Source organism: Scomber scombrus, chromosome 6 (genome assembly GCF_963691925.1).
Source record: "Scomber scombrus chromosome 6, fScoSco1.1, whole genome shotgun sequence".
Classification (NCBI taxonomy): Eukaryota; Metazoa; Chordata; class Actinopteri; order Scombriformes; family Scombridae; genus Scomber; species Scomber scombrus.
In genome coordinates, this window is record NC_084975.1 from 12,696,806 (window position 1) to 12,723,968 (window position 27,163).

At 40.5% G+C, this 27,163-nt stretch overlaps 1 protein-coding gene across 1 annotated transcript in view; it reads right to left on the reverse strand.

The window, feature by feature from the left end:
* Nucleotides 1-355: 355 nt before the first annotated feature.
* The window catches only part of ldlrad3 (low density lipoprotein receptor class A domain containing 3), an 84,450-nt gene continuing 57,642 nt past the window's right edge, over nt 356-27,163 (reverse strand). The window contains exons 5-6 of the mRNA XM_062421376.1: nt 3,111-3,513; nt 356-2,494 (exon numbers count right to left, since the gene is read on the reverse strand). Coding sequence (XP_062277360.1) covers nt 2,314-2,494; nt 3,111-3,513 — 584 coding nt within the window. The 3' untranslated portion in view covers nt 356-2,313. The remainder of the gene's footprint in view (nt 2,495-3,110; nt 3,514-27,163) is intronic.

Genomic DNA, 27,163 nt, shown 5'->3' on the forward strand with positions numbered 1-27,163 from the left:
TCCATTATGGTGACACAGTGACATCTATTGGTGGAGATTTGGAACTGCAGGGCTCTATTCAGTTGCCACTGAAGTAAACATGAATGCAGAGAAGGACAATTTACACCAGCAGAAAGTTTCTAACAGTGATTACTTACTGAACGTTTTCATCTTCTCCTCCCACAGTTCAGATTCAGATGGCATCCCTATTATTAAATGTTTATTGTTTGGAGATGTGTGATCTGAGGTTTGTTTGTCTAGGGCACAGCTTGGCATTACAGCTCCAGACTTTACAATAAACACAATTTAACGATATAATAAGTTGTTGACAAGATGTTATATTTCATCTCCAGAAAAACTCACAATAAACACAAGATCTGAGTCAGAATTTTATATTACTTTCAATGTACAGACAGAATACAGAGGACAAAGAGATCATGTCGTCACAAATGTGTAAATCGTTAACCATATGAGAACAAATCAGAAAAAAATGGAACTTAAACATTTCTAAAATCAAAACAAAAACATGAACAACAGAAAAGAGCGACTGGTATAAATTTCATCCTGAGAAAGGCTTTCCAGTTTTACAGCAACATGAAATCTGTTTTACTCAATACATCTTTAAAAAAAATGGGGAATATAATAAATGTACAAATAGTTGTGACACATAATCATTCCTTTAGAGGGTAATATCCTTGGAAAGAAGGTTAATAATGATTATCTTTGGTTTGATTGTTTTTCTTGTGCCTGCATTATCATCACTGGCTCTAATAGAAAAGTAAGCACAGCTTCATTCATCTCTTTCTTTAAACTTGCTTTAAACTAAATGAAAATGTTCTACTTTTAAATAAATGTCTTTACTTTGCCTATTTTCTATTTACAGTGATGAACCATGTTAAAGGTCAAATGAACACAGACCCTTCAGATATGGATTTCATCAGTCATTAATACTACCAAGGCTGTTTTTTCTGAATGACACACAAGATATTTACATTTAAAATCTCAAGCATAACTTGACCAATCGGATTTAAGATATTCTCAAATGTATGTAGTCATGTGACCTTATTACTACATCCCAGATCAGGCTACTTTTTTCAGAGGCTTTAAATAGGCTATTTGGGCCCAGAAACGTAACACATACAAAGGCACAAGGGACCAATCTTGCACAAAATAAGGCCTCAACAAAATCCTTTCTGTTAACTTTTTTAGTCTTGACATAAAAACATTATTGGTCTTCAGAGAGAAATGTAGTAAAACAATTTTATCTTTGCCAACAGAGGAGGTTCTTTTGCTTAGAGGAATGATTTTTGAAGATCACATGGTAAAGATATATAGATGTATACTTATCATCATTTTATATAATTTCTGCTCAGCATTATTTCATTAAATCGCAATGGTCCTCTTCACATTTATTATCTGGAATTAGGGACGATCAAGAAATACTGTGAAAAAAGTTGTGAGAAAAAGCACAAAAACATCTACTGAGTTTTTAGAAATATATCTTAAACTTCTCTGAACAATTTGGTGGAAACACTAGTATGGATTTAGTTTGAGGTACCACTAAAATGTTGGAACATGTTAATTTTCTCTAGCCATATAATAAGTTCATTTCCACATCAGCATTGAAAAAACAGATTTAAATCTTTGTACCTCTGATTGAGCTGCTCTTGTATATCACAACCAAATATGTTTCACTCTTCCACAACACTACAGTATACACAACTGAATTATTGTTAAAAGTATATCAACTTCAATAAGAATAAGCCTAACATTCTCTAAATACAGCGAGTCTTCAAATGTAGCAGTCATTTTAAAGAACACAGATTTTGCCTAGTATTTTACTAGTATTTTACAATTTGAACACAATAAAAATCTCTCATGAACCCCACTATGGAAAATGTTGTAGATGTGAAATGTAAAGGACAGTGAGAAATACAACAAAAGCTCTCCCAGCGCTGCCACAGAGTAACACACAGCACAGACTGCACTTTGTCGATTTTATCATATATGATGTGACAGTTTAACTCCTATTTCTTTGAAGTTCAGAATCATACACAGTATTCCCTCAAGAGGAACATAATTTAATTGAAATGAACTATTAATGGAAGAAGATGTAGTGCAGCCATGACTCCAGCAGGTGGAGCCAGCATACAAGATCAGTCTAGCAGGATGAGCTAGTCTCAGTCCAGTGCTTCAGTAAGCCAAAGCAGCCTCTTCGTCCCCGCTGATTCTCCTCAGCAGGTCAATGCTGTGGACTGTCCTGGCCTCAAGCGGCCCTGCAGCCTGGTCCTTCAGTCTCTCAGTTCTATATATCAACAGTCTTCAAGAGAACCCCTACAGCTGCTCCGACTCCTCTCTGGAGTTCGAACTCGGCTGCGTGCCCGAAGCCACAGTTCTGGGTGTGGGCTGGCTCAAAGGATCTTGTGTGGCCTCGTACTGAGGCAGCTCGCCCTCTGAAGGAAGGTCCCCATCTGGGAGGTAAGGAGGAGGAGGGAGATCAAACCAGGGAGGCCGGCTAGGGAAGGAGAGAGACAGACAGAAACAGACAGAGGAAGAATATGATATCAGGATCATGAGCTATGCCAAAAGTACTGTTCAGTGAATATTTTTGACTTGGTTTAGTTGCTCTCTTGTCTCTGACAAAATAGCACAGCTCTAAAAAGAAGTTGGTGAGAATTAACAAATTGGACAATCATTCTCTACATATATTAGTATCATTGTGCATTTTATTAAGTAATTTGAACTAACTTCTCATTTTTCTTTTTTGTGTTTTATAAGAAATGACTTCATGGCATTATAGGATTAATCAGTTGTGCATTACCAATAAAATGAGAAGTACTAAGAGAGACACTGACTGATATTTCAGATAAGATCCTGTGAGTTCAGATATGTGTATATTAAAAGTGACAATATGAAACAAAATTGAGTAAATTAAATTTCAGTTTTATTACTTTGTGTTATAATTCTACAGATTATACTTTGCTGGAGAGACTTTGAGTATCACTATTTCTTCTTAATTCTATTCTGCATATTTTGGTTTAATCATTACCTACAGCTGAATTCCAACTTTATGGCTACACACACAAGAGTACACATTTCTATGTAGCTGTTAGAATCATTAGTCCTTTCACCTGACATCCAGAACAGCTTGTGAGTATGATGGAGGTGAGTCCATGGAGAGTCCGGAGGGATACAGGGCCCCAGACAGCAGCTGCAGCGCCTGAGGAGTTGAGCTGTACTGGGCGGCTGTGGTGGGGGAACTGGGGGAGATACCTGGACCTCCGGGATGGACGTGGCCCCGGTCCAAGATGACCAAACGGGACAGCAGCAGGGGCTGGTGGTGATGGTGGTGATGCAGGCTTCCTCTTACGCCTCTGGGCAGCAGAACGCTCCGCTTCCTCTGGTGATGGAGCACCAAGGCCAGCAATGCCACCACCAAGACGAAGATGACGGCACTGCCAATGACAGCATAAGTGATGCTCGGGTAGTACCGCAGACGATAGTCCAGTGTCACAAAGTCCTGCCCAGGAGCTTCTGTGAAGAAAGAAGAAAAAACACATGAAGAGTTAACTGAGGAGGGACAAAGTAATAAAGATGTAGGAGGATGGGCAAAATGGGAAATAAGAGGTGGTGAGGGACACACAGAGGAGGATGAGGGAAGGAAGGATGTAGAGGAAGAGGAGGGGAACAATTTAAGCATGGATAAGGGAATAGGAGGTTGACGAAACAGGAGGGTAAGCTCTGGAGTTGCAGAGCCAGGGGAATGAAAGAGAGTGAGGAAGACGGGCATGAATATCAAGTAGTAAATTGTTTTCAGGTTCATTTTGAAATGTATTATATCTGGTTGAACAGAGGCAGCCTCTGTTGGAGATGAGAGCAGTACATAATAGCAGTGACTTGCAGAGCTAAGACTTCCCAGAGACAAGGAGAACAAATGGAGCATCATGTACAGTACAGAGGCTACTTTCGAGGCCCTAGTTCAAAAGCAGGGACCCCTAACTCTTCATTATGAAGACAGGGAAAGCACAGAGAGGCTAAATAATTCTTTGTGAGGCCAAAAACAGCTTACAGCATTTTTAGATAAAAAACGACTCAAGTTGCTTGGCATTGTAGATGAGAGAAGGCAGAGGAACACCAGCGGCTGTCACAGATTACCATGTTGTGTGGAAGAGGCTGTCTGCACACTACTTAGGAGTTCAAGGAACTCAACTTTTTTGATGAGAGCCATGGCCAGCAGTGAGAAACGCAGAGCAGTCAACCCCCTGTCTCAAATGAGGAGAGGGACTACTGTAATGGCAGAGAGCAAGGCAGCTTATTATTCCAGATAGGATGAGGGAATAGCACTTAAACATTTCCGCTGACTATTATTACAGTGTGAGAATTTCAATCAGGCATTCGGGGTGAGGCTCATGTATATGGTGTTTCGGCCACTTACCGACAGACAGTACTGTCTGCCGGTAAGCAGAAACAGTGAGGGAGAGCAAGTGGAAGGGATCCTATTTATTATGGAGCCACAGCAAGGTTTCGCTAATGAGGAATGAGCTACATAAAAGTATTTTACAGTTGCTGTTTCAGATCAAATTACACTAATGCCTCAGGGGGCTGTAAACATCAAACCTCTGTGTGCCTCATAAAGAGTTCAAAACACCCATTGGAAGACTTTCTATGTTCTGTGTTCGAGGTTTTTGTGAATTAATGCCTAATATGAACTCAAAAGGAATGAAATCTCTGTCCCCTTAGCCATCATACAGACAGCTGAGGATATTGCTCAGATCTTTGCCAAGAAATGACCATTATGATATATCTTGAGGTTGAATCAATAGTACGAAAATGCTTCCATCTGTAAGGATTATATTGGATCCCCTGAAACTGCACAGCAGGCAGGCCTTTTTGGAGCTTTTTGATGTATTTCAGGCTTATGTGGACTTACAGGCTCTTGGGGGATATTGTGTTTAGTACAGGACTAGAGATTTCCCCACATGTACAAGCTAGAGCAACAGGGGCCCAGATAATGAAACATATGTGCAGAACTCCACAGAAAGTTAACTGGTGTGAACTGTTATACTGGGTTAAAGGTCTAATTCACGTCAATATCACCAACTAAAATGTCCATGAAAGGAAACCCTCTCTCTGTCTGAATTCTATTTTTATGAAGTGGAATTCAAATCATGCACTGATAGATGTCACAATGTGTACTTTAAGGAATAGTTGGACAATATTGAAAATACACTTATTCACTTTCTTGCCAAGAATTGGGTGAGAAACCTGATATCTTTCTGACATGCACTAAATCTAAGCCTACAGCCAGCGGCCTTTTAGCTTAGCTTAGCTTAGCTTAGCATAAAGACAGGAAATAGCTCTAGCTATATAGCCTGGCTCTTGGGAAGGAAACTATATAAGTGTTTTCCTCAAAATATCAAAGTATCTCTTTAAGAAAAAAGGTTAGAGACAGCCAAAGCTTGGTGTCTCTGAGAGCAATTGTGTGGACAAACCAGAGCGCTATCATTACAGGGTTTTTTCATTTTGTTCTTCCGGCACCATGCTGCATGTTTCCTCTGTCTACCTGACCTTGAAGGCCTAGGGGAGTCTTTAGTAGTGTGTGTGTGTGTGTGTGTGTGTGTGTGTGTGTGTGTGTGTGTGTGTGTATGTGTGTGTGTGTGTGTGTGTGTGCTAACATACTGCTGAATTCTCAACAACAACCATTCTGGCATACAGCCTATTAATGTACCAGTGTGAAGTCAGGGGCCCCATGCCTTAATTAAATCTAATCTAATTCAGATGCTCCACCCACCCGCTGCCCCAACCATGCACCAGCCAATAAAACAAGACCTCTCGACCCCTCCCTTGTGATTTAAAATTGGCCAGTCCTTCACGCTACCAATTAATTATGGACTGAACTCTCAGCAGAGAAAGGCCAAAACAAAGAATAATTATTTCCATAATTACCTAGTAACAAAAGCCCAAATAAAGAGATCCCACCACTGCCACCCTAAACTGCCTATCAGGTTTCAGTGCAGTCCTCTGGGAGCAGAGAGAAACACATACAAAAGGAAATCATAATGCTGTAACATTAACAATGGAAGCCTATTTGGTACATTAGCGATGGAGGCCTTTTCAAATCACACAGGAGATGAAAAGAGAGAAAGAGAAAGAACTGAAGCCACCTATTTTTCAGTCAGGGGAGAGAGAGGTTTGCCCCCCCCCCCCCCACCCCCCCCCACTGTGTGTGTGATGGAGCTCCGCATTTTGTGTTTCAGCCCATTTCGTGCTCTTAGATGTAGTTATGGCACAAAGAAAGGTGTGATCATCCCAGGCAAAGATAAGTGAGGGGGTCTCACAGTAACACAGGTAATTCAGATGTAAAAGAGAGGAGTCCTAATCAGATACTAGTGCCTCTACATGAAATCACCTGATATATTTGTAGACATGCCCTTTAATAGCAGTACTCGGGATGGTTATTGTTAGCTTCTACCTGTAAATTTCATTTCTGTGTAGAATGGATTCACACATCAAAGACCTGGATAGCTGAGCCAGGCACAGATGTTGTTGGCCGCTGACTGAACTCCCTTCTGTGCAATATGCTCACACGCCATACTTGTTCATTTGTGGTTAAACTGTATGCTGCTAACTGTTCATTGTTTATTTGCAGTCTAACAGCACCTGGAGCACTTTTTTGTATGGTAATTCTGTATTATATATTATATTGTACTTTATGATCATTTTGACCTTTTTTTTGTTTTAATATTGTTTTAATATGAGGGAGTGCCATTGTAATTTTGTTGTATTGTCATCTTGCAAAGCAGTACAGTCAGAATAAAGCTAATGTTTAATGTAAATCAAAGAAAAAAGGGGGGGCGGCTGCACACTCATAACATAAAATCATATGGATTCATATTTGTGCACATATTGCCTTCTTCAAGATTAAAGCCAGTGATAATTGAACATATGTCATACTGTGCATCATATATATTTTACAATAGATACACATTAACAAACTTATGGGACACTATACTGGCTTTCATCACCCAAATCTCTTGTGATTGGTGCGCTCACACCATAAGGACTGAAACATGCCTGATCCTCCTAGCAGCTCTGACTGTGTTACACTTTGTACCCAATTTTATTTGATGGAACTGTCATGATCAAAGTTGGACATCAAAGTTCACCAGAGGCTTTCCTTTCTTGTCAAACTTGACATGAAAGGCTCGAGTACATTTGTGTACGAGCTGCTCAGACACTGTTGACCTCAGAGAGGGCAGAGTTAAGTGACAGTAGCCTTCCTACAAGCTCAATTTCATACGTTTCATTTCCTGTTTGACATTCAAAAAATATTTCAGTTGCATACTCTTGAAGGGATAAATATTTTGTGTCTGCACTTTAATAACCTTGCCCGACAACATTGCACCCTTTACAGGTTGCCTATACTGTATTCATAAACTAATAAACCTTCTATATGTGAAGGCTTGAGGGGAGATGGAGAATGTAAGGTGCAGCCTTTCAACTCTGCCACTTTAATAACATCAGAGTGCCTTCTCTCCACATCTCTCCATCTTATACTCTCCCCTCATCTCCCCTGCCACTCCTGGTGCCTTTTGTTTCCCCCTTTGTTTCTCCTCTAATGCCTCCCTCTCCCCTTCTCTCAGCTTTGTGCTTTCCAGAGCTCATTCCTCTACTCTCCACCCTCTATTCTGCTCTGCTCCCCTCTTGTTGGTAATTTACTCTCATAGAGATGACATGTACCATGCCTTTATGATATACAACTGCACTCATGCTAGATTATTCACTCAATGAAATGCTTATCAACAGCAAAAAAACAACATCAAATTCCTCTTTCAGCCTTTCTCCGCTTAATTTTTCTTTCCCTTTACACAATCCCACTCTGTTCCCTCGTTCACTGGCTTTTCTGTCTATACTATTGTACCACTCTCTCTCTCTCTCCTCTCTCTCTTTTTGCATTTCATTATCTCCTGCCTGCATCAATCTTATTACCACGGGCCCTGCATGAGAGGAGAGAATTATAGGGACATAGAGAGGTCATAGACAGCACAACAGTGGACAGAGGAGAGGAGTTGAAAGAGGACAGAGACAGGAACAGATGTGGATGTTTCCACAGGGAGAGGGGAAGGACATAAGCATAGTGTCTTTTGAAGTATCGTGGGCGCACATCTCATCTGCTATAGACTAAGAGAATTCTCCACCCATGCTGCTCCAACTAGCCTTAAATTACAACAGGCAGAGTCAAACAGATCCCCTGTTGTTTGCCTTCAGTATCAGAAACACACTATTTTTGCCTGGTTCCCTTTTTGTTCTGCTTTTGTCTACATCTTTATGCCATCCTTTCAAAAACTAGCTAACAATCCTCATTGTATTTGACAGTTTTTTCTCTTTTCTTCTATTTTACTGAGAGAAATAAAAGGAACTAAAAACAATACTGGGGTTATCCGCGATGTAGGCTAAATGGAGTAAGGTCATACAAAGTAAAACTTGCAAATGAACTAATATCATCAGTATGTCCATGTTTTAAAGAAATGCAAAAGATATAGATGTATTTGAGATAAAGTAGTAGCCATAGTTTGTCCACCACATAACATTTACAAGTTAATTGTAAAATGTACTGCAATGTCCATATTGCTGGTTACAATTCTTTAACAGCAAAATCAAAGGGACCTCTCTGTGAGGCCGTACTTAGGTAGAGTGGCGCTTTGACCTAAATGCTAATGCTATGATCATGTTGACAAGGCTAATATTCTGCAAGTATAATATTTACTTTGTTAATCAGCAGTATCTACTAAGTAGAGCTGAGACTGATGGGATGTCAGTATTTTTGCAGACCAGATGATGGCGCCACCAAACTGATTACAACTCATCCTGAGGGGGACATGAATGTCTGTACCAAATTTCATGCCAACCAATAGTTTCACTAAAAAACAAACATGCCAACCTCATGGTGTCACTAGAGGAAAATTGACAGCATTACTAAAATCATAAGGATCCATCATCTGGGAACCATGAATGTCTGTACACAATATAGATGAGGAGATATTTTTCACGATAAGTGAAATCTTTGACCTGCTGGTGGTACTAGAGCAGAAGACAGAGGTCCTCCAAAGTCAGTAGGATTCATCCTCTGGGGACCATGAATGTGTGTGTGTGTGTACAAGACTGCCCTAAAGTTGTTATAGATATCGATATGAATAATAGATATTTTAGTCTGGATCAAAGTGGTGGAGTCACAGACTGGCATTGCCATCTATAGAGTCATGCCACTAAAATGTCTTCAAACTGAGAAGAGCTACACATTTTAAGTAGTGTCTTTTTGAAAATCAATAAAATCTCAAATCACCACACTGTCTACATGACATAATCAAAATCATTGTATTCAAGTACAGAAGTATGTAAACCTGTGTTCCTTTAGATTCTTATTTGGAAAATACCATTTTATCAACAATAAGATCTACATTGTGGCACAGACCAAGAGCAATATGTGAGGAAGCTTGCACATAAATACTTCTTAGCGGACATTAAATGAAAACAGAAATCCACAGAGAGATGCTACAGCAAGATAAGACAGAATACTGGTGCATAGATAAACATCCACAAACAGAAAACTGTATACAGCTACTGAAGCAAAGTGAGGGCCAATGTTAATGAACAATAGGCTGTTGAGCATGCAGTGATTAAAACAAGCTCTGAAGCCCTCCTTTGTCCGTTTTTAATAAAACTACACTGCAGTTCAGCTGTGGACATGCCGTTGAGTTGCTGAGATACAAGCTGTTTGTTGTTTTGCTTTTTTTAAATGAAGCTTGTTCCTTTATCCTGATTCGCTACTTGCCACTGAATGTGCTAACTAAGAACTGTCAGAGTACGCTCATCAGAGGATGAATGAGTGAAATAAAATGAAAAGAAATCGGGCAAATAAAAGACTCCACATATCTTAATTGCCACACCTAAAACTCCACTGAATAAAGGGAATGGAGATATTCCCACTCCCTCTGGCTCATTCCTGAGGGGAAAGATAGGGGCTGCACAGATGTGCTGTACTTTCCCTACACACTGAAGACTCATTTCACATTCACAAAGTGCCATCTTTAAAAAGAGCCCAAAGTGGGGGGGGGGGAAAGTAATCATCAGCTGGCTCCAGCATTCCAGGGTTTGCTGCTACGTGTTGGGTACGGCTGTCCTCAGCTGATAGAGGTTGGTCACAGCAGTGCTTTCCCTCATTACAGAGTCACTTTGTCTGACGCTAATTACAGGTGTGGGGCTGCTGGATCATTTGGCAGCTCTGTTGCCACAGTTACACCCACAACGACTGAGTAATAAAATGAGGCGCATAACCAGTGACAGGTTCGGCCAGCTCGTGGCTCAACAGATTAAGTCTGGTATGAGTGAAGGGACCATAAAGAGAGGAGAAGAAAGGATAGGAGAGGAGAGGAGAGGAGAGGAGAGGAGAACCACTAGGGGGCAGAAAGTTCACATGTTTATCTAGCCACATGAAAACACACACACACACACACACTGCATGCATGCACTGGGTTGAGGGGTGTGCTGGGGAGGGGGCACCATCTGGCTTCAAACATACCCACAAACAGATATACACATGAACAATTAACATACAGTCCCACACACACAATGCATGCAGGCACATACGTTCATGAGCATACCTGAAGTTCATCAGAAATACAGATCAAACGTACGCACGCACGCACCCACACACAGGCTGCTTTCAGAAACTCGCAGGAGTTGAAAACATCTATACAAACAAAATCCCAGAAATCCTTTCATCCTGGTCCAGAGTGAGCTAACTAAACCCATGCCACATGGTGGAGAAATCTGAAAAAAATGGGGAGGGGAAGGTACAAACAGCAACTTGTGGGCTGTTTGGTGCACTCGTGCTTTTACTCTCTTCAGACTCCACAACTAGCAGAGTGGAATCTACAGGGTGAAAAACAAACTCTTAAAAGTGACTGCTGTGGCTACGGTCGCTATAAACTTTGCTAAAAAGGATTATAAAACTCAAACTATCCCACTTTTACTGTCTTTCTGACCCAATTTACACCTGCTATTAAACTTAAGTCTGCATCTGGAATATAACACAATCCACTGCATTTACTACTTGTGATTCTATTGCTTTCCTGTTATCTGCATTATTCCTGCACAGGGATTTGCTTACATTTGTTACACACGCTCAAAGTACGTGAGCAGGTGGAGAGGTAGAGGGTTCCTCAGCAAAAACATGGCAGGTGATGTTATTGTACAGCGTATACTTTTTCTTTTTTTCTGAAAACAACAAGTTGGTTTTGCAGCAGCTGCAAATGTTTCAGTGTTTTCTTGTTGACTTTGGAGATCAGAATTGTCCTTTTTTGGTAGATTATCTTGGCTGGTAGCAGAGCCGACAGTAATTTTACACCGTCTCATGCAATCCCATCACTCTGCAAGCAAGATCAACTCCAGAGGTGGTCTGTTTGATTCAATCACATGCTGATAGTGTTCGTGTGCATCAGCACCTTCCATTAACATACAATTTTCTTTATATAGATAAGACATCCAGATACAGATCAAACTTTAATTCCACGCATAAATGGGATCCATGTCCCCCCTCCTCCCAGCTCCTGTTTTCACTATTGCACTCGAGATATATGGTGTTTGTTTGTCTGCTGTATCTTACAGATGAAACATGTCTGCTCAGGCAACACTGATAAATGGCTTTTGATATGAGCATCCCTGCTTATAACCTGTGCTCCAGTGAGATATATTTTATCAAGCAGAGACCTGGAAACACTTGGATGTTCTTTCTGTATGTTAGACCAAGCACTATACAGGTCCTCTCACTGAGGACATTGGATTTTTCATTAGGTGGCTGCATAACACAATGCACAGTATCTGCAGTAAATGAAATTCATCGCTCTGACTTATACTCATGGCCAAAGCCTTTTTGTGCAACTGTTTTCATGGAACCAATGGTTGCATATCACAATACATGTCTGGTTGTAAATTTAGCACTTTCATATATTTTTTTTGGAGTTTTTTTGCCTTTATTTGTAAGTACAGTAGCTTGCAGAGAGGCCGACAGGAAACGGGGAGACACAGAGGGGAATGACCTGCAGCATAGGACCAGGGGACACTGCCTTTACGTGGCATGCACTTTAACCACTCGACTACCAAAGACCTCTTTTCATAGATATTTTTACCTCCTTTACATTCTCTTGAGCAATTCAGGGCTTGTACCCTTTACCAGACCTGCCAACATGGTTTCTCCTGTATTTCACCCTCTCTCCTGCTGTGCTCCTGTTTTGTTGTTACTCCCGGGAAACTCTGATAATTTTTCCACAGCCCACAATTTTTATTATAAATAATCTTCATACACAGAGATCCATACGTTTTGTATATACCTCTGATGTTACTCAAGCCGCCAGATTGTCTATACAACATAATCTACACATACAGCATACAATTTCAACCTATCTGTCACCACCGTGCATGGCTGCTGTCTACGCAGTCTTCCCTCGCCTCCATGTATTTTTAAACCTAAATGTTCCCAGGTATGCCTTTACTTTAGTTTCAACCTTGTCTGCTGTTATGTGTTATTGTGTTTATAAATCCTTGCTGCCAACAAACCTCCCCCTGGTGAGACATGAAAGATTGACTGAAAGCTGCGCTGCCAAGCCACGCTGGGAAGCAAAGCATGCTCTGCCACAGGACTGTTCCAGATCCCTTCGGCATCCCTGTATTAATATTCATATCCTATGCTGTCACCCTGTTCCTGTTGCTGTGCCCTGTCATGTACTATATGTCTGTTCTTGTTAGCATGCGAAGAGAAAGAAGGAATTAACGGGGAAGGCTGTGTGTGTGTGTGTGTGTGTGTGTGTGTTTGTGTGAGGGAGAAAGGACAAAGCGAAATATCACAATATTTTTTGAACAAATACCTTGATATTGATATTGCGACAATATTATAGGGATGAATATAGGTGCTTTCACAAAATCCAAAACCCAAAATCAATATCCGATATCTAGTCTCATATCAATTACGATATCAATATAATATTGATATACTTTCTCTTTAAGAAATTCTAAGCGTCTTTATGGTTTCCTTGAAGAGAGCAGTAAAAGTGACTGTATATTTGTATTGTGTTTGCATGTGTTTTTGTCTGTCTTGGTGTCCTGTCCTTCTGTCTGTCTGTACATGTGTGTGTGTGTGTGTGTGTGTATGTGTGTGTGTGTGCGCGTGTGTAGAGCGCTTTGGGGAAGGGAGGTTTTCATGCTTCATCGGACCTCTATTTGCCTGTCCTGTAATAACTTGTCCGCTCCATTGCTTGCCACTATCAGACCCCCAAACCTCACCCCCGTCACAGCATAACACTCCGTCACAGCTTACAGTGGGCGGCCAGAGGACGGGGGGGGGGGGTTTACAGTTAATGGATGACTTTCACATCTGCAGAACATCCAAAGAGAAGGAGGAGAAGGAGGAGGAGGAGGAAGAAGAGGAGACTGGAGGGACAGATGGGAATGACATGGCAGAGAGTTGAATGGAAGGTCAAAGAAGACAAGTGACTGGTACATTTAAGGAGCAGCTATAGTATGTGAAAATGGTTAGATGATGACTGTAAAACAATAAAGAGCAAGGTTGGGGTTAAGAAAGTACTAAAGCTGATTAAATTATGCTGTAGTTGAGTACTGAGTACTTCAAATAACATATCAGACTGATCTGACAATGCAAACAACAGCTACTGCTTTACTATAATGATGATGATAATGCTGATAATGACCATAGTTAGGTTTTTAATTTCAGTATGTCATCACTATGTGGGTACAATATAGCTAGCTGATACACATACATCGTTATTGGTCCATATTAACAGTGAACGATAGTGGACAGGTGAATATATGTATAAGGACAGTGAATGCAGCTACATTTACATGAATGTTGTACGTTAACTGTCTACTAAATGTCATATATTTGGTAAATAATTTAGTTCAAGCACTTTTTTCAGTATTTTTGGAGGGAGGGTGAGAAGGGATGAAGGAATGTTAACTGTTGAAATCGTTAATACACCAGTGTCTAATACACCTTATCTAAACCTTATGTGTTGCTGTAAAGAATTGCGGCTTAAATCCATGATGTCTTCCAAGACTCAGTATTATGATATGATATATGAGTTATAATTAACTAATTTGTTGGTACATGGTAATAGTATCTTAGCCATACAATATCAGCATCTTCTTACTGCCTGTTATTACTGAAGCAATTATGCCTTCAATGGAGAGGAATATGGAGGCGAGGGAGGAAGCAATGCAGCCAGAGGAAGTGCATCTTTGTCAGCAGTATGAGCCAGTCAGAGGGCTAGTTTACATGTGAGGAGATTTTACTGAAATACACTTCATTTTTTGCATGTATCATTAATTAACATGTAGCAGTGTTTGAACAAACCTCAGTCATTGGTTATTTAATCATTGGCAAAAATTAAATTTTATGAATTTAGGCCCTTGATCCTCTAACATCCTCTGCACGTCTCTGCTGCTATGGCACAGTAGGCAAAGACTGAAATATATTTTCCTGAATAAAAGGCTTTAGATGTTGGTGAAGAGACGGGCTATGAACAAGTCACAAGGACACATCACTCATTGCTCTATTCATAACATGTTGTGTTAGAAGTGGGAGTTTAAAAAAAAAAAACCTTACATTTGAGAAACAAGGTTGAGCAGGGTGGGCTATTTTTTCCTGAAAGAAAAGGATGGAAAAGAATGGGGAGAGTGAGTGGTTGGTCAGGATCATTGAGAGGCTTTGACTATAAGCCCATCCCACCAAACCTGACAGGCATGGTCACTATGGCAACTATTCTTTGGGGGCCAAAAGGTGAGTTAGGAAGGGGTGGAGGCGAGCCTGAGAGTGGACACAAACAGATCTTAAATGCACCAGGCGCATGTGCACACAGAGATAATGCCTAGAGCCTAGATGTGATGGAGATGACTGATAGAGCTCTCTGGAGATAAAAAGTCCTACTCTGGCCTGTGTACATGTGCAGAGACAGAATCTGCAGGCTTAGACCAGCCTCCTCAGGAGGGATGGGAGACTATAATAAATCATAGCCCACAGCTAGATTGACAAAACAGCAGGGAGGATGACATGCAGGAGTCACAGAGAAGTCATAGGCACATCTGACAGCCTCAGTGACAGGAGGCTGATATGGGATGATTGACTGTTCAGGGAAAATTGGTTTTGGTAACTTAACATAAAAAAGTTTCATACAAAACACAAGTAGCACTAGTAGAGGTTGAATGTTGATGAACAGCTCTGGCTGACATTCACAGATACGCTTCAAATGTGAAAACACAGAGTGAATATTTCATAAAATGAATGTATTTTTTTTATTCTTTGCAGAAACATATTCCTGTCATGAGAATGATTTAACACCATTAAGTATGCCATCACATGTTAAAAGCAGTGAGAACTGACTTATGTAAGCACAGTACTGAATTTAAATACCTTGCTTTCACATAATATATCACATATGTAGCTTACAGGGAAGGAGAGAGTATGTGTGGATGCATCTGAAACATTAACCATAAAACACCTGAAATTGAAGTAAAGCACCACTGTTTATATCCATTACAACTAGCCTCTAATTTAATGTGCTTAGTCACAGATTTTTGAAAAAAATGATTATAAAAATATAAGAGAAAGACTATTTAAAGCTAAACTCAATTACTAGGAGTCTTACAAAAGCAGCAGCGTGTCTGTAACAGGACTAGTCTTCTAATAACTGAATAGTAGAGCAGTGAGGACTGGGCACTACTGCCATGTCATCTGTGATGTATATTCTTATTTCTTCATTCTTATGTCTCTCATATATTGTATTATGCTTAATACTAATTAAAGCATAACTGTCAAAACTTTGTTGTTCTTCAGAGTATTCAGAGGTATATTAACTCCTTGAACTAAAAGCTTTTCTTTTTTGTTAAACCTGAAAAATGTGTTCCTGTCCTGAATTAACAATTAGGTCTGCACCTTTTTCCAGATTGTGACAAGCATCATATTGATGGTTTTGAATGTGTAATGCGATGGAGATGTATTCATGGAACTTCCAACATTTGGAACTTGAAACCGTGTTGTTGGGAGGGCATGAAAAATGTGTGAATGTTCTTACATTAAAACATAAACTGCTCACTGTCACATTTCAGGTGTACTGGTGCCCTTGAATACACTAAAAATGAAGAGTTTTTAAAAATATTGTTTAGCTAGGAATGGAAATCATTCTAAAAACTGTTTATGCTTACAAATATATTCAGCAGTTATGAGTGGCGTGCAGTTGAGGCCTATAAATAGTGCTGTAAAGGTACATACTATACCATAGTTGGCACTGTATACTGTAATATATTTGTGTAAATGCCTGTAGTTATAAGAAAAAGAGATCTATCCCCTGATCCACACACTGCAGCGATCAGACATGGTTATTAGGGCCCGAGCGGCGACTGCAAGTCGCCTGGCGAAAGCCCTATTGAAATTGTAATGTTTATTAGGGCCCGAGCAGCGACTGCAAGTCGCCTGGCGAAAGCCCTATTGAAATTGTAATGTTTATTATTATTATTATTATTATTATTATTATTATTATTATTCTTCCGACATTTCGTGCCCCAATTTCGCCCCTTTCCCAAATGCGAAAATGCTTATACTTTTGCACGGACTACCGGCCTCATCCGAAATTCGATATTTTTGGGTGGTCGCACATGATCGACGCAGAATGCCAAAAATGACCATAGGGAATTTTGCTAACTTTGTCCTATGCTCACAAAATTCGGTACACATATGTATTATACCCACATATGCAAAAAAGCCTCTTGACCTCATGACCTCAACCCAACAGGAAGTCGGCCATTTTGGTTTTGATTTTTCCCGCCTAAAATTTACTCCTCCAACAGCGTTCGCCCGATCAAGTTCAAATTAGGTACGCAACATCTCCAGACTTAGCTGAGCTTAAGTTGTGCTCTGCGCATCCGTAGGTCAAAGGGCGTGTCTGCCAGGGCTCAACTAACTTTGGCGTGCTCGCCATGTACATACGAGTGGCTCTCACGCCCACATACTTCATCCAATCAGCTTCAAACTTGCTGGACATGATGATGGCTCCGCCCTGAACGTCCCGATATATTAACTTCCCACGTCACTCATAGCGCCCCCCGGTGGTAACAGGAAGTGAACTTAAATTCATGAAAAATACATAGTTGACCCCATCAACTTCATTCCACTTCTAAAACATGCAGAACCAGTTGGTGAAGCTACATTATGAACACTGTGAAGCTACGAGTAATGGCGTCCCTGTGGGGGCGTGGCTACCATCAATTCCTCACCATGAAAATACGTTTGGCTTTTTGATGGCTTTATTGAACACGTATCATCATGAAAATTGATACACAGGTCCAGGGTGGAGACCTCTTCCATCTGATAGGGGTGTCGCTCATGTCGCCCCCTAGTGGAAACAGGAAGTGCCATTTTTTGCATCAACATTGTCCGATTTCCACGAAACTTCACATGTGTGATGAGGGACTGACCCTGAACGCACCTGCATGCATCCCATTACTGCCCCTGGTGGATGAACCATCAACTGCTCATAACTCCCTCATGCTTTGTCCCATTTCCACGAAACTTCACATGTGTGATGAGGGGCTGACCCTGAACACACCTGCACGCATCCCATTACTTCCCCCTGGTGGATGAACCATCAAATGCTCATAACTCCCTCTTGCTTTGTCCGATTCACTCCAAACTTCACATGAGTGATGAGGGGCCGCCCCTGAACGCACCACACCACATGTGCTGACTGCCCCCTGGTGGATGAACCATTAACTGCTCATAACTCCCTCATGCTTTGTCCAATTCACTCCAAACTTCACATGAGTGATGAGGGGCCGCCCCTGAACGCACCACACCACATTTGGTGACTGCCCCCTGGTGGATGAACCATTAACTGCTCATAACTCCTTCATGCTTTGTCCAATTCACTCCAAACTTCACATGACTGATGAGTGGCCGCCCTGAACACACCAGACCACACCAGACCATATGTGTAACTACCTGTGACTGCCCCCTACTGGATGAACCAAACATTGCATTTTTGGCCTCCTTCCAGGTTTTTTCTCACTTTCTGCTTCACGCCACAGCCCCGCCATGCCTCAGGCCCCGCGGTGGCATGGGTGAGCGAGGGCCCGCCATCGCCGCTTGCGGCTTTAATTTATGCTTGTTTTAGGTGGAGTGTTAAAGTTGCCAATGTAGATGTCAGTTTTATTGATCACATAAGTGGCACTTAAGTCATCAGTGATTCTTGGGCTGTCACTCACAGGCTCACCTGCTGCTTTTGTCCCAAAGCGCTGTGGTGGCTGCAGGTCTATAGATTAGATTAAAACTGGTGTCTGTGGTGCAGCTTTTTGTGTCAGGGCTGAAATTATGACACACAAAAGGTGCTTTGCCTGTATTTTTGTTGTCTGCATTCACACAGTGTGCTTGTTTCTGCAAAAAAATAAATTTGTGAGCATTCTGTGATATCTATTTTGTGTTTGTGTAGAAAGTTGCAATACTTTGAACTGGGAGTTAAAATCCATTTATAAATTAATACAAAAACGTTTCAGGATATGTCGAAAGCAGAGCACTCAATGTTGCCTTTCCAAAAATACACAAGGAATTGTGTTATAAGTTACATTAAACTGAAGAAAACTGAATTGTTATGTGGGATTTTTATAGTGCCATAAGTAAATGCAGCAATACTCAAGTTTAATTGTGACACAGGGAGCTCTCATGAAAGCCATGCATACTCTCACAAAGACACACAAGAACATGCACGAGCACACAAGACATTCCTCCTGGAGACCTTATCTACTGAGAAGCTGTAAAGTTCCAGTATTGTTCCAGCATTTGATTTTGTTCTTAGAACAGAGATCATAGTTACAAAAGCAGGATTAATCAAAGACTGTGGAGACCTGTTTCCTAATTATAGCATTGAAAATATCCACTTGTTAAATAATTGTAGTTATTTTAGACCTGGATTTAATTTGTTAGTTTTTTATGTCTTTAATTTAACATTTGCATACTTCTATTAGTTTAAAAAAAAAACAGTCACATCAACCATCATAATTATGCAAATGACACTCAAATTTACCATGTCATGTCACCAAACAACTACAGTCCCATAGATTCTCTCTGCAAGGGCATTGAACAAATCAGTGATTTTTTTCCCCAGCTAAATGACTCATGACTCTGTCCCTGAAAAACAAAAACAAAGTCAAAAATTTGATGTAATCTTGGATTTAAATTAAACTTTAACAGCCATATAAAAACAATAAAGTCTGCATTCGATCAAATATATGAATGAGAGGACTGATGTCCAGACAGGACTTAGAGAAACAAATCTGTGCTTTCATTTCCAGCAACTTAAAATTTCAGAAATGGTCTTTTCTCACTTAAAAAAAAAAATCTCAGTTTCAGCCCAGTTTGAAGCTCTGCTGCTAGTCTATAAATCTCTCAATGGCTTAGGACCTGTGCATTACAGGGATGGAAAAAACGTCTAGAGTATGTCAGACTCACTCCGACTTTGACCATCTTTCAATCAAGGTTAAAAACTTTTATGTACTGCTCTGAACTAAAATGAACCTTAAGTACTCCTCATTAACCATCATGCCCTTATCTATCCTACATTTGCGTCTCTGTTATTAACTTTTTGTATTTCTTATAAGGTGGTCTAATCTTTTAAATTAGTTTTAATGCATTATGTAAAGCCCCTTGAATTGCCCTTGTGTATGAAGAATAATAATAAACTTGCCTTGTCTAGTTTTAGCTACTGTGGAAATTGATTGTATATACAATTTCACCATGTGTATCACTGAAGACTTAAATATACTGCATAAATCAGATATTTTTTAACTTTGACATATTGCAACATATAATATTTATGCAATATTGTACACTGTATACAGTATGCATGTTTGTTTCTGTATGTGTCTGTAAGTATGCAAAAAGGCAAGTGAATGCTGCTCAAGGCCAAAGGCCAGCACAGACTGCCTGCTCAAGGCTTATCTGTTAAAGGTACAGTGAGCAACGGCTCCCCGCCCCCACATCACAGATCCACTTTATCCTGGTAGGCCATGCTACGATAAGCCTGAGCTCAGCGAGGAGTGAGGTGCAGGGGAGTCAGGCCAGGATCTGGCTTCAGATCAAGTGGGATAAAACCCACATAGACACACATCTGTACATACACATCGTGTGTATACACATACAGTAATGGCTATGCAGACACGCACACACCAGAAAGGTTGTCTACAAAGAGCACGCATGCCTTTTGCAGCCATGCAGACACACAAAGACACAAACATACACAAACACTGAAAATATCATTGCTCACATACAATTCCAATTCTTCATTGACTTTAGTTCGACCCTACTCTTCTCCTTGTTAAGAAATAGAGCAAGACCCCTGATGCCCATTGTACCATTTAATCCTCTCTCCTTCAACAATGGGCCTGGTCAGGCTGGTGGAAGTGTAAGGAGCCCCTGCGTCTTTTATCAAAGTCAAACAACAGAACAACACAGCCCATTGCTGAACGTCTGTGGCTCCTGCTCATATCTTTCTTCAGCAACAGTAGAATCAATGGCCTCTGTCTGACTGATAAGACGCACTAGACGCAGTATGATGGTCAGTTGGGCAGCTTGTACATATTTACTTTGAGTGGGACAGTTAGGGTCAAGAAAACATCGATAGATTGGGAATCAGTGCCTGAGGGGAGGCTGGTACATGGAGGTCAGAGATAAGGGCTGGTCCCCGAGCGTCTTCTGAGATAACTCCTTAAAGTCATGACCTTTTAGGTATGGAAAGGCAGAGTGGAGCTGTTAATCAGTGAAGAGCACTGGTCATGCACACTGTACAGTCTGAACAAACAATACGGAGCTGTGCTGAAACACATCCCAGCATAAATCTTAGTTTGCCTCACCAGAAGCTATACTAATTATGTCACCATCTCTGTGTGGTCTTTTGCATACTCCCTCGCTATAATTGCATCCAAGTCTTTGCCTTCTCTCTCTTCCACTTTCTCTCCCATTTGCATCTCCTTGCACATCAAGTGACGCACACAGCTGGAAATAGCAGCAAGGCGTCTTCTTGAAGCCCCAAAAAGACTGTTGCAGCGATGTTCGATAAATTGCGCAGATGTGGTAAACATCATTCTCCGCATTTCCTCACCTCACCTCCTGGCTATTTACAACATCACAGCTTCAGTAACAAGAAGAAAATAAAAGAAACTGCTCTTGTCACTCGAGGGAAAGGCTTTAACACAACAGCCAATTAGGATCAATGTTTCTGAAATCAATTATGCATGTACTATACAGTATTTATGCACTGGAGGCCTGTGGCTTATTGGTTGAATTGAAGCAGAGGGGCTCAGTATGTGTTTAACCTTTTTAGCGGGACAGGCTTTTTTTTTTTTTTTTTACTATACCCATGCTATGCAGCTTACTAGTTGGGTATGTTTAACTCATTACTTCCCTTCCACTTTCATACACCAACCCCCATCTTTATCAACAGCATTCTTTCTTTTGTTTGATCACTAAAACCTCAATGACTGTTTGCTTTGCTTCTTCTTCCCTCATGTCTTTGCTTCTCACTTCGTATGAAACAATTCAGTTGCTTTATGCCTGTTTATCCTGTGTACGCCTTATTCCCAGCAGGGGCTTCTTTTAATGGTTTAGACAGCCACATTAATGGGTTCCTCCAAATCAATCCCAGCCAGCCGTAGTACAGGTTAACACACACAGCTGCATTATTTCCAACGTAATTGATCCCTGTCCTCGCATTCTCACACACACACACACACACACACACACACACACACACACACACACACACACACACACACACACACACACACACACACACACACACACACACTTTCATTGTGTGTGTGTAATTAATGCTTTTGAAAATATGCACGTTTATTGATGATCCCATCCATCATCACCAGGCTCAGGCATGCAAGCACATATTCTCACCCATGCAACCACAGATGAGACAGACCACACACATCAAGTACAAGTGAGTCAAGGTTTTTACCAATCTAATTAATAATGCAGTTTACAGCTATGCATCATCCGTAGCGAGAGGGAATATTGCAATAACACGTCAGGGCAGGTGATGATGTAGCTTACTCAACTTGCACAGACACAATTATAAGCACAAAGAGCATAACCACAATAAGAAGTGTGTCTCACCTGCATGCCAACTATACATACTAACGTTAAAATACATACAGTAATTACTTGTCTTCTTAGTCTCCAGGTGTTTTTTGTAGTTAGTGTACTGGGGGTAGTTGTGTTTTTATTTTATTTTATTTTTTTTTACAACCAGTCAAATAAAATCACAGCCTTGAGTTTAGATGATATTTCTACGAATATCAACACTGCTGAAAGGTTTCCCAGTAGACCGGCAGGGCAAGAAGATGCTTTCTTCGAGAAACTAGGCTAGCAACTATAAAACATCACTGGAAAGCTGTCTCTAAGGAATAAACCCAGTTGGTCTTAACATTCACATCTATTGTTAATAGTGTACAAGGAAATCACCTATAGCTGGCAGAATTTCACAATTACAAGAGCAAATAAAAGCACATCATAGCCTGTGTGAGGTTCCTTTACAGGAGGTAAGAGTCAATGCACCAATGCAAACCCTGAATGGCAGATAAACATGATGATGGTAGTTTACTCTGTAAAGAACTATGGAGCTACACTGTGTACAGTGTTTTATCTTACTTAAACACTTGACAGGTAGTTATTTTTTCCACATTTACGAATCTTGCAAGTTGAAGAAGAGGATGGTTATAGAGTGGGTTCTTCATACACTTCATCTGCATTTCTTGTTGGCAAAGAGGCTGGTTTGTAATTTCTCACTGAGGGTAGACATTTCACTGTATTCCAATAGCCAGTTGCAAGTCATTTTGGTTCAGTATTTACACTGCAAAGAATAGTTCTGAAATGCACTGCTGCAGCCCTGTTACTCCGTCTAATGAGAACAAAATAGATTATTGACCAAATTCTGGTGTATAAATATCTCAAATGCACAATCAAAATGCCCCAATAATTTCAATCACAGACTTAAAGTACACATACAAACAACAGCATATACATAGGCAGACACAGTCATACACATCTATTATATGTAATCGATGTCTTGCCACAGCTGCACAAATTTAAAGCTAAAATATGAAGCAAAAACAATAAAACTGACATGCACACTCTTCAACTGTGATGTTATGTTGAATAATCAAATTAAAGATACAATACTGAATGCATCAAGATGTGTTTATCTGCACTGTAACTGACAGTTAAAATTAACACATCACAAAAGGTTATTGTGTAGAACAGTGGTCTCCAACCCTGCTCCTGGAGAGCTACTGCCCTGCATGTTTTAGGTATCTCCTCACTCTAACACACCTGATTCTAATAATCAACTCGTTATCAAGCCCTTTGACGAGCCTCAGCTGCTTGATAACGAGTTAGAGTGAGGAGATACCTAAAACATGCAGGGCAGTAGCTCTCCAGGAGCAGGGTTGGAGACCACTGGTGTAGAATATAACTTACCAGAGGTTTTAGGACTGTCAAAGTTTTTATGCACATCAGCCACATGAACACCAATGCTTTTATGTGCATTGACTGGGCATCAAACTGCAAACTCTATAAACTGCTCAATACAGCATCAATGAACTTATGAATTCATTCAATTATCATGTCTTGAACAAGCAAAAATTTTACTTTTTACCTCTTTTATTTATTTTTTTACATTTCCTGTTTTGTTCAACGGCACACATGACAGTTGTTGACCAGTTAACGGTACAGATGAAAATGGATTCAAGTGGATAATTAAGTTAAGTCAAAGTTCACAAAAACAGCTTGTTTTGTACTAAATCAACAAAAGGATGGATATTTTGGACACTGTCCGAGGTAAAACTTTTCTGTTGAATGTGAAAATAATTAGTGTGTCCTCTATATGCATCTCTACCATATCCTGCAGTTCTAACAGCTCAGCAGCTTGCATACACCACAGATCTGTACTCACATTTGTCCTGCAGGCAAACTTGCCCTTGATTTCTGCACATTCACAACACCACACAAAGCTGCTTAAGAGAAGGACCAAAGGTGAAACACACCACACAAATCTCTTTCTGTTGTTCACTGTATCTCTTGCTGTGTCTTGCTCTCTTTTTCTCCCTATCCCTTGGCTCTCTCAATCTCCAGCGTTTTTTTTAACATGCCTCTGGCGTGCAGGTGTCCGCATGGCTGTATCAAACAATGAGAACAACATAAAAAGAAAGAATGGGTGAGGCAGAGGCAGAGAAAAAGAGGATGAGGAGGGTGTTAGAGGGGATGATAAAAATACAAAAAAAGGGAACAGGAACAGAGTGGTATTATCATCTCAAGCATTACATTTAAGCCTTGCCCATCTGAACAAAACCACCACATATTGCCAGAGGAAATGAGAGGAGAAAACAGAAAGCCTAGGATGAGAGGAGACAAGACAATGGGGCAGGAGGAGGTGAAATGGTGAAGTGTTGAGAAAAGGACGGAAATGGAATTGAAATGACAAAACTGAGTATAGTTGATAAGAAGTTAATGTTACATGGGCAGAGTGATGATGACGCTTTGGCAATATTGTTTTGGAAACACTCATGCCAATAAAGCCCATTGAATTGAGTCAGAGAGACACAGGAGAGTTTGCAATAAGAAAAAAAAGAGACAGAAATTGAGAAAGATGGTGCTGAATCCGGTAAGTACCATAAATGAGACCACTGTTGCATGCAGGGACTAATCTAGACCCTCTATTCAATCTCTGTGCTTCAAGTATACTCCTGTCAAAATCTCATACCCTGCAGTTTTTCCTCTCCAATCATCATTCAGGCCCCTGTTCTCCATTTTGTTTGCTGTTTTCATCCCTCTGTTCTCCCTTTTTTTTTGTCTACCTTGCTTTGTTTCATTCCCACCTCGACACACTGGCTCGACTTCAATCGACTCATCCTGATCACTCACTTTGTTGTCTCCCATTCCACAGCACTCCTCTCTGTTCTGTTCTTACAGTGCCTCTGCTTCCTGCACCTGTCTCTCGGGTTTCTGCCTGCTTATTCCCATCTCTGCAGATACCTTATTTCCTGCTTACTTTCTGATCGTTTTCTCCACTCAGCTCCTCTCTTCACCCTCCTTAGTGGTTTTTCTCTCTTTAGCAGCACCAGTGACCCCTTCCCCAGCTACTGTTTCCTTCTCCCTGTTTCCCTCTACTTCTTTGTCCTCCCCCTTGATTCCCTGTCTTTCTACACAATGAATCCAGAGGGTTTTATCCTTTTTCCCTCAATGGCTTTGCCACTCTCCCTAATCCCTCATCTCCATCAGCTTCCCTCTCGCTCTCTATCACTCTCTCCCTCCTGCTTTCTTTCCCTCTTTCGCTATGTCGTCTTCACATTCACGTTTTGCGCTTTTTTCATCCCATATTGTACCACCTCTCTCCCCTTGCACTGTCCTCTCACATTTCTGTCTCTCACACTCTCAGACATGCAATCCCTCTTTTCTCTCTCCAGAGCACTGTTCTTTTCCCTTCGTTCCACTTAAGCCCTCCTTCTTTTTGCATTTCCCTGATGGATACACGCACGGCAAACACATATAAGGAAGCTCAAAGCACCACCCAAACCACCCAGACACCCATCTGCATTCTATCACACTTCTGTAATTGCCATGGCTCTTTGTCTGTCAAGACGCCTTCAGCTAAACCATATCATGGGTGAATGCACACTTACAGTATTGGCAGAAAACACATTTGCGGAAAATAACCTGGCCCATTATAGTGAAAGCTGACTGCCACCTAATGCATCACTTAAGGGAGTCTATCTATTTACTCCTAATAGCTGCACACCATTTTGGTCCACTGCCACTTTAGGAGATGCATGTAGGGATAATGCTGCCTCTTAGTTATACTTAATACTGAATTAGTTACTGTCAAGTGACTAATAAATAAATCGACACATCATGGAGAAATCATGCATGGTGTTTCACTATTCAGCACTAAGATTGGAGGTTGTGTTTAGTGACCCAAGCCCCAAATAATTCCAGGCAACACGACAGCCTCTCAGTGGGATTTTGTATTTTTCGGCTGAACAGAGTGCTATTTAAGGATCCACTTCTTTTTGATGAAATGCAACATAACACCTAATGGCAGTGTTGATTACTGTCATTTTGTGTTAACATTTTAGCCATTATTATTTGCTTTATTCACCAGTCTTTCAACCTTGCACAGCTGTGACCTCAATTCTGATATAACACTACAATTCACTCCAGCAAACTAGAGTTGCACTGCTACTTATGAATGTGTGCATTAGACATGTCTGAAGAAAATATAATGTGGTTAAAATTAAATTGGGCTCTGGGCACAAAACCATCTTTTAAAAGCAATATCGAAATGTCTTCAACATTCATCAAAGCCATCCAAGAGGATGAAATCATAGTCACTGCACCTCTTCATTCTGGTTCCATAACTTTCTCCATATTTAATTGAATACAATAATAAAATAAAATAAAGCAAAAACAGCATTTTTGTCTTGTCTTGGGCCAAAAGAGATAAAACAAAATCTTGTATGTCTTGTATAAACTTATGGAAACATTCCTACTAGAAACTTAAAATCAAGAAGTGATTCAATTTTCCTTCATAATTCTTTTTATTGCATGCAAAACTTATGAAAGGGGATTCATTATGCTGATTTCCAGCTTTCTATTTTTATTTTTGGACTTTGCATGAATCACAGTTAAAAAAGGCTAATTTATCTTACACTTGCGCTTTAGGCAGCCCCTTAGTTCAGCCTTTTTCTGAAACAGACCATTTTGGCCAGCTTCAGGCAGCTTCTAGAGGAAGAGTCTGGATGCAGTGCAAACAAACTATAGTAATCAGATTTTTCTTTTTCTTTTAGTTCTTTATTCATAATATAAACTTCAAAAACACATCTGTACTTATGGAGCTTCTGTAATCTCTATGCTTTAAACTTTACTTTCTCTCTACATTCCTGTTTGTACTTTTAGATATCTAACTTATTTTACTTTTGGCTGATCGCTTTCTGCCTTATCTGAGTTGTGTTATGTTACTGCTGATGAATGGAAGAACTGAAACATGTACAAGAAGTGTACAAG